At 38.0% G+C, this 8,988-nt stretch overlaps 1 protein-coding gene across 1 annotated transcript; it reads right to left on the bottom strand.

Annotated features, from left to right (window-relative positions):
- Nucleotides 1-1,167: 1,167 nt before the first annotated feature.
- On the bottom strand, nt 1,168-4,171 carry LOC133299173 (uncharacterized). Its single transcript, XM_061498614.1, has 4 exons — nt 3,414-4,171; nt 2,466-3,299; nt 1,710-2,373; nt 1,168-1,551 (listed from the first exon to the last, which is right to left on the bottom strand). Exons 1-4 carry the CDS (start codon nt 4,169-4,171, stop codon nt 1,168-1,170), a joined length of 2,640 nt encoding a protein of 879 aa, XP_061354598.1.
- Between the last annotated feature and the right edge of the window lie 4,817 nt (nt 4,172-8,988).

The following is an 8,988-nucleotide window of genomic DNA, read 5'->3' as shown; positions in this document are numbered from 1 at the left end:
TAACACTTTTAGCAAGAGTGAATCTCCCTGCCAATGAAAGGCATTTGGATTTCCACCCTTGCAGCCTGTTCTGTACTCTGGATATGACAGCAGCATAGTGGTTTCTATTAACTTTCCCATGCCTGATCCGAGCCCCCAAATAACAGCCAAGGTTATTGACCTTTCTAAAACCACTCACTTCAGAGATGGAATTCATATTCTCTTGCTCAGCATTCTTAGAGAAATAAATGCAAAACTTGCCAATGCTGACACACTGTCCTGACATCCTGGAAAACTTATCCAAACAGTTTACAATGCAGTCAAGTTGGCTAAGAGAGGCTTCAGCAAACAGGATTATGTCATCAGCAAACATAAGATGGGAAATGGAGGGGCCATTCCTACCAACTCGAATAGGTTTCCAGTTATTGGCCTCCACCCATCACTGATTAAGTGTGATAACTTCTCCATGCAAAGCACAAAAAGGTAAGGGGAAAGTGGGTCCCCTTGTCTGATTCCCCTCTGAGAATGGAAGCCAGAGGTTCTTGCCTCATTCCATAATACTTCTAAAGCAGGACTTGTCACACATCCCATGATAACGTTAATCAGCTCTCTAGGGAAACTCAAATCCTCCAATACTGATTTTATAAAGTTCCAATTGAGCTTGTCATAGGCCTTTTTCAAGTCTAACTTGATGGAAAAGAAACTCTTCTTCCCCTTCATCCGATGCATGGAGTGAACTAGCTCTTGGACAATTATGACATTATCTTGGATATTCCTTTTGGGCACAAAACTGACTTGGAAAGGTGAAATCAGAGCACCCAGGAAAGGCTTGATCTTATTAACAATGATTTTACTGAAACCCTTATAGACCGAATTACACAGGGCTATGGGCCTGAATTGAGTCAAGAGACAGGGTCTATCCACTTTAGGCACAAGCACAATGAGAGTGTTATTCACCTCACCAAGCTGCTCAGGGTACTGCATATAATACTGCATGCAACTCAGAATTTGATGTTTCATGGTTTCCCAATTTTTTTGATAAAAAAGGGCAGGGAACCCATCCGGGCCAGGGGCCTTCAAGGGGGGCATTTGAAAGAATGCCTGCTTGACTTCCTCAAGGGAAATGGTTGTGGACAGATTCCCCAAGAGTTCTCTGCTACTGGTAAGCCAGGCCTTTTTTGTAAGGAACTAAGAGGGTTCTTCAGCACTAGCCTTGAACAGATTTTGAAAAAAATCCCTAACAAGAGCAATCAGCTCCCTCTCACCAGAGACCCAATGTCCATTCCCATCCTGGAGTTTAATAATCTTGTTAAGCTTCCTGCGGATAACAGTACTAGTGTGGTAATAACTAGTATTTCTGTCTCCACCTTTTATCCAATGAGTTCTGGACTTCTGGAACCAAATTTGTTCCTCTTGATCCAAAATGACTGCTAGCTCATCTCTCAAAACAGCTTCCAATTTCTCAAGCTGGATGCTATTAGAGGAGTCAATTGCTCTCTGAATTCCTTCAAGCCTGCTATTACCCTGTTCTTCCTTAACTGAGTGAATCCAAAGACATTCCTGTTCCAATCCCTGATTCTAGGAATAAGAGAGTTAAGACTATTCAGCAAGCTAGCAGAAGGATCCCAATTTGCCTTGAGGAAAGGTGAGAATCTCAAGTCATTCTGCCAAGTAGCCAGAAATCGAAAGGGTCTCTCTCTCCAAACAGAATATGCCTTAACAAGCCTCACCAGGATTGGACAATGATCTGAAAAGAGTCTGGGGAGAACCAGCACATCAGCATCCTCGAACTCTGTCCTCCACCCTTCATTCGCAGCAGCCCTATCCAACCTCTTGAAAACTCTATCAAGGTGTGAGAATTTGGGGGCCCTCCAAGTAAATCTATTACCATCTCCCCCCAAGTCAAGTACCCCACAAGCACTTAAGGTGTTAGCAAATCTGTTACATCTGTTCACATCTACTAGCCCTCCACCCCTTTTTTCTGAAGCCATCATGATTTCATTAAAATCCCCAGAAAGGATCCAAGCCTCATTCATATTCCTCCCAATGTGCTTAAGATCTTCCCATAGTTGTAATCTTTTTTCCTCCTGCGGACTGGCATACACAGCCGTCCAAAAAAAACCCTTTAAACCAGGAAACTCCACCCAACAGTAGATAAACTGGTCATGCTTCCCCAAGAGAGATAGTTTGACATCATTATTATTCCAAACCACCCAAATTCCTCCAGCAAAACCATGTGCATCTACAACAAAATGGTTAGTAAAACCCAGTCTACGAATTATACTACTAGCTTTAATACCACTAACTCTAGGCTCTAAAATAGCAGCCAATCCTACCTTATGCTTTCTACAGAACCTGCAAAAAGTGCTCTTGAATTGTTTTTTTGCAGCACATCTGCAGTTCCAAGTCAGAATATTCATGAACAGTTCTGGTTGGGTTGCAAGATTTCTAAGTTCTTGCAACTTTGATCTAGGGACTCCTCAGACTGATTACAAGTTTCAGTCATCACTTTATCACAGATAATAACCCTATCAACAAGAATTAAATTACCCGAATCATTGCATAGGCAAGAATCAACTTCCATACCTGATTGGCTTACCCCCTTCTTTGATTCTGCATTCAGGAAAATATCAGGAGGAACAGGAATCTCCATAGAGTCCTCACACCCCAATCCCACAGCAGAGGAAAACTTACAATTAAGCTTTGCACGGTCCTCCTGTTGAGCAAGCTCTTCTTCCATCACCATATCACTCCATAGCTTACTCTTGAGCTTCACTGGAGAGGGATGAAGAGAGTTGGGGGTGGAATTGCTAGATATATTCTTCTTGTGAACCACAACAAGGGCTTTAGGATTTCCAGAGCCTTTTCCTTTGCCAGCTGAAGTCTTCGTGGACACTTTTTTGGCAGGCTGAACAGGACCTGAGCTACTAGTCGGCTTCACAGCAGTGAATTCCATACTTAGTCTCAATCCCTGTTTGGAACTCTTAGCTGCCTCATTCTCCTTGTTCTTCTTCAGCACAGAAGTGCCCACTTTAGGAATCTTTTCCTGAACTACTTCCTGGGGGTTAGGTACCCTTCTAGTTGTCGACTCAGTCCTTAGAGTGTTACTTTTATTGGAGATGTCCTCTCCAAAATTCCTGGTGTTGCTCGAATCTTCCTTCTGAAAGTTCTGATTTCCTTTTTTCCTCCGCTGAACTATCGTCCATGATCCTATTCCTTGAGGACCAGGGACCTCCACAGGTTGAGCCAACTCAGTTTCATGGCCAGCAGGTGGTCCAGGCTTTGCAAACTCTGGACACGAGTCAGAACTATGGCCATACCTGCCACACTTTAAGCATATCAGGAATAGGCCTTCATACTCCACCCTCTTCCTGCTCCCATCAGGATATATTCTCCCCTCAAAGGCTTGGAGAGGTCAATCTCAATGCAGATACGAGCAAAGCGCGCTGTCCCCTGTGGAAGTTGTCCTGTCCACTTTAAGCACCTTCCCTAACACAGTGCCCAGATGGTTTAAAAAAGGAAATTCACAGTACTCCTGAGGTATGCCTGGAAGACGAATCCAGGCTGCCACCTTGTGAATGTTTTCTTTATCAGGATCAAACCTCGGTTCCCATATTCTTGTGGCCAGATAATGCCCAAGAATAATCCACAGTCCTGCAGTAATGGCAAGGTTAAGGTCTTCTAGGTTGCTGAAACGAACCGAGAAATACTCGTTGCCAAGGTCAGCCACCGTAATGCTTCCTGCCTTGGCCCAAAGAGCTTCAAGCCTTTTCTTCATAAATCCCACTCCAATCTTCTTCCCTAAGAGTTTAACGATCAGCGCGTTCTTCCACCGCTGGCACATCCTCACTCTTGCTTCTCTACTGCTGCGAATTTCAACTGTACCATCTTCCTTCAATATCGTTTGAAATCCCCACTTCGTGATCTCACCCAGGCTAGGATCCAGAGGATCCAGATCCGGAGCTTCCTCATCAGCTAGCCAGGGGAAAGAGTCTCCTGCTACACCATTCTCTTCGCCTGTAACCTCAGCAAAGGACCGCTGCATAGGAATCGCCGTCGGCCCCGATTGGAAGTCCTTGACAGTCTCCCTCATGCGTGCCTCCGTGGAGATTACATCCCCACTCTTCGTTCTCTTTATACTCGTCCTAGCCGAAGTCAGAGCTTCATTGATGAAATCGGACGCTTCCTCCATTAGATCAGCAGAAAAAATTGACAAGAAAAAAAACCCTAGCAGAGGGAAAATTTTCGCGCGCGTCGGAACTACGCGCCTAACCCATCCCTTCAATACCTTCAAGTTTTTAGTTCTCACCAGTAGTTTGGTTATTATTATTATTGTTATTCAAGAGAGTACTCATCATCAGAGTTGGCTATTGGAGACATCGATTCAACCTTTTGATCAATCAGCTCTTATCAAATCTCACAAGCAATATAGTGAGGAGTGAAGACAAATATAAGGCTTTGTTTATGTTTTACAATGAGTAGAATGAAATAATATTGATGTTGAACCGTTCAGAGGGTGGGAGCCCAATATGTAACCCCGAAGGGTGTGGCGATCACTATAGGGATATCTCTGACAGGAATGATATAGACCAAGGCTGCTCAAGAAGGTCCAAGGTGCAGTGCTTACTAATGGGAGTGGTGAAGGATGGCTACAATGAACTCTTCAAGTTAACAACATAACGGTTCATAAGAAATCAATACCCTTCTGGAGAGCCGAGAGAGAGAGAGCCATATCAAAACACTTTGTTGTGACAAGGTGTTTTGCAGCTGCTTGCGCAAATGGGATGTGAGGGGAGAGCTCCCAATTGTATATTTGTGGTCTTTGAAAAGGCAAAGAGGATGAGGAGACAGTGACCAAAGTGCCACGCTTGAACAAAAAAATTTCCAGACTGTCACGTCAACAGTAAATTTTGTCAAAATACCACGCGGCATAATTCGCTACACAGTGTAGCGAATTATACATGCAAGTAATTCGCTACACAATGTAGCGAAATATGCCACGTCATAACCAAAAATGCCACATGTCAAATTTTGAGAAATTCGCTACATAGGGTAGCAAATTTCTCAAAATTTGACATGTGGCATTTTTGGTTCTGACGTGGCATATTTCGCTACACTGTGTAGCGAATTATGCCGCGTGACATTTTGGCAAAATTTATTATTGGCGTGGCAGTCTGGTAATTTTTTTGTCCAAACGTGGCAAAATGGTCACTGTTCCGAGGATGAGGGGGAGTCCGTATGTATAACATTTTGGGTCTTACGTTGTAGCACCTAACAAGATAGGTGGCACAGTTGGAGACATTGGGTTGATAGGGGTGACGTGGCGATGGGCCTATCTTATTGGGTTAGTTTTATGGGCCGACCAATTACAATTTTACTGTAAATTTTTTTGCATCAACATCAATAACATCTTTATCCCAAATTAAATTGGGGTCGGTGGTAGATGAATCCAAATAAAAGATATGAAACGGTTGAAAAAAGATAAAATAAAATAAAAATAAATAAATAAATAAATAAATATATATATATATATATATATATATATATATATATATATATATATATAAAAGTGATAAAAGAAGGGGAAAAGAAGAGAGGGGGAGATGAAGAGGAAAAATGACTAAAAAGGTTCCATCTGGAACATAGGAATAACAACGGGTCTAACCCTCCACCATGCATATGGATTTTCTCTATTTTGTTCTAAGGCACACTGTCCACCAATCTATATCTCAATCAATTAAGTCTTGCTTTACTACCTTCCCCCAAGTAAGTTTCGGTCTACCTCTACCTTTCTTTGTGTTGAGCTCTTGGTAACAAACTTTTGTTCTTACAGGAGCATCCAAAGACTTTCTTATTACGTGCCCAAACTATCTCAGTCTATGTTCTCTCATCTTTTCAGCCACCGGTAGTACTCCTACTCACATTGGTTGTATAGGAAATTAATATAGGTTTATAAGGTCTTAGACATTCTCACCCTTTATCTAGCTTTTAGGATGGTGATCTCAAGATTTGTAGCAATTAGTGCTTTTGTTGAGAGTTAAAATCACATATAGGGCTACTTATAGGTTGGATTAAGGTGTCATATCTCCGAAAGGGGTATTATACTGAATACTGATAGATAAGTGAAGCCGCCAAAAAAGAAAAGGGCCACCACCGGGTCAGTGTCGATAGAGTGAAAGCAGCCGTGGACGTCAACCCTTAAAGGGGGTGACAATCTTACGAATCCCACATTAGTTGTATAGGAAACTAATGTGGGATTTATAAGACCTTGGTCATTCTCACCTTTTGAGCTAGTTTTTGGGATGACGACCTCAAGGTTTGTAACAAGTTGTCAGCTTAAATTCGATTGTAGGTCTTATCCACTTCTACTGCTCTCAGCTACCTAGTCACAGGTCCTGCATTTCTGCCTGAGATTGGTTGTTTGCTTTGCTAGCTTGGTGTCTTCTGTCGATTATCTAGATATTCAATTCTTCGTCCTGAGATTATTATGGAGAGGCACAAGAATCCAGGAGGTCCCATTGAATATTCTTGCAAGCTTCAACTACCATGTAATGCACTATCTGCAGTTCAATACGCCTTGCAGAACAGGCAAGCTGTCATTTTTATGAATTTGTTTGATTCTGCTCGTCTTTATGCAAGAAATGTTAGTTATTATTTTGGCGTTTGCCATTTATTATTTGGAAACAAAGTTCGTATATAATGGTGTAAATAAGCCAGTTAAACTGGCTTTACTCTAAATGGATTAAGCCTATGTAAATTATTCCAAGTCCGACTTTGCTTGTTAGCCTGATACAAGTCAAATTATAAGTTTGGCTTTGCTTGTTTTTAAAAAATTCAAAGCTTGGCCTCATCTCTCAAATCTACTAATCCTTCAAAAATAAAATATTGCATTCTCTAAATTATAAGTTATGATTACTTTGTACACTAGCTAAAACCACAACTCAAAATATTGACAATTTAACTGCATTGTTATAGATAAAAAATATTCAATCAAATCGAATTGTATTGATTTTTAATTATAAAATTAAATTGTAATTTAATTTAAAATAAATTAAAAATTTATATATGTACGCGTGAGTATACACGTACACACAAATATATAAGTGTGAGCATGCGCGCACTATTAAAAATTAAATTGTAATTTAATATATATATATATATATATATATATATATATATATATATATCCTTGTATATAGTATCTTTTGTCAAATGCTTTGATCCAGAAGGCTTTAGAAATGAACATTAATGGAACAAAGAAGATAAATAATAACTATTGGTCTTTAGTTACAGAGAAGGATTTGCTATGACGGTTCTTGTCTTGAGTTTATTCCCTTGTCCCGAAATATTCATTCCTGTTAAAGCTATTTCGATTTTCAGGGAGAATGGATCTTATCTGGGAAAGATGCTTGCAACAACTCCAAATTGTTTCATCTTTATATGTATGCTGTGAAGTGTGAAAATGTAGGCAACTTAAAGGCTCTGTTCTTTGACTCAAGTTTCAGATTTTGTAGAGCTTTTTGGCAGTGAGCTGGATGCTGTAATTTTTATTTGTCTACTGCATCCAGTTCTTATTTGAGTATTATAAATGCATTTGCTTCCTCATACTTCTTTTTGTAGGTGTTATCGATGTCAATGGATCTATTTATTGCTAATTGTGACTACAAAGGCATCTATTGTCTTGAGCTATTACTGAGTAATATTAACCATTGTCATCAGTGAAAAGCTTCCATGTAAGATTAATGAGCATTGCCTTGGATGTGGATGTTGAACCATCTACAATTCCTTGGGATCCTACAAAAGTATATTTGTTTGTCCGAATGGTTGGTGATAAGTCTATAGATCCTATGAACCAAATTGATAGAGTATTGAAATCGATTTCTATTGCGATGGAAATTTTTTTTCATGAATGTATTATTACGAAATATATTATTCATATTATGAAAGTTTTAATTTTTTTTAAGACAATTTTGTTTCATTAATATAAAATGAAAATTGGTTTGTGATTTTTGTTTATTGTTTTATGTTGTTTTTAATATAGAAATAACATATTTTTGTGTTAAGAAAAATTGCGACTCATAACTTAAAAATTTATTTTTTAAATTCACAAAAGCTCTAAACAATCTGTTGTTTTTGAAATGGATTGATTTAGGGGATGTCTTGGATTAGGATTTTAATAGATTTTTTTGAATAGATTTTTTTTATAGATTTTAAAAGACTATATAAAATTGTAGTGACTTTAAAGACTTTTTTAAAAGACTTTTTTTTACAATTAAGAATTTATGAAATTGGATTTTAAAGGATTTTAATAGAATTTATAAGATTTGAAAAGACAATATGAATTTATAAAATTTTAAAAAATCATATGAATTTTTCACAAACATTCAAAAGTGATTCTTAAGAAAGATAATCAAATCGAAAATTTATATGCACAAAATTCATTAAAACTTTGTGATACATTTGCATGATATTAGTGTGATGGAGCTTTGCATGCTATTAGTGTCATGAAGCATGTTATTCACATTTAAAAATTTAAATTTTATTTTCATTAATATTTTTTAATTTTTTTTATTAAAATTATTATATGAAATTATTTATGGTAAATGCAAATATATTTATCTCAATTTAATAGATCATAAAGTGAAAAACTGACATATGTACTATGCTTGAGCATTATTCTTATGCTCATTTTCTTGTCAAACAGTAGCTTGCATTCATAATGGTATGATAATGCTTCATATTGTTGTGTAGATGCTCTTTTAACTCAATAACGAAAACAAGTTATGCAATAACAACATTAATTTTTTTCTAATGAATATTGAAATTTTGTTTCTCATTATGTGCCCAACATAGTGCATAAAAAGTCTTAAATTTTTTTATTAGTAATATACTATTTATTAAATATGTTTATTGTTAACGTATTATTAGTGCTATGATTTAAAAAAAAAAAATAACACATCATTAGAGACGATAAGCACAATCATAAATCAGCGGTTAATCATAAAGAAA

This window comes from Gastrolobium bilobum, unplaced genomic scaffold, assembly GCF_033153095.1.
Source record: "Gastrolobium bilobum isolate Gb01-03AN ecotype WA unplaced genomic scaffold, APGP_CSIRO_Gbil_v1 utg500, whole genome shotgun sequence".
Lineage (NCBI taxonomy): Eukaryota > Viridiplantae > Streptophyta > Magnoliopsida > Fabales > Fabaceae > Gastrolobium > Gastrolobium bilobum.
The sequence above is the reverse complement of the archived record's forward strand: the minus strand, read 5'-3'. Positions and strand labels throughout refer to the sequence as shown.

Bases quoted from the DNA above. Each gene is read 5' to 3' on its own strand.
- LOC133299173 (XM_061498614.1), bottom strand. From the start codon at position 4,171: ATGGAGGAAGCGTCCGATTTCATCAATGAAGCTCTGACTTCGGCTAGG. The intron at 2,374-2,465 runs GTCTGAGGAGTC...TTGGAACTGCAG, and splicing joins ATGACTGAAACTTGTAATCA to ATGTGCTGCAAAAAAACAAT. The intron at 1,552-1,709 runs GTGAGGCTTGTT...TCCTAGAATCAG, and splicing joins CAGATCATTGTCCAATCCTG to GGATTGGAACAGGAATGTCT.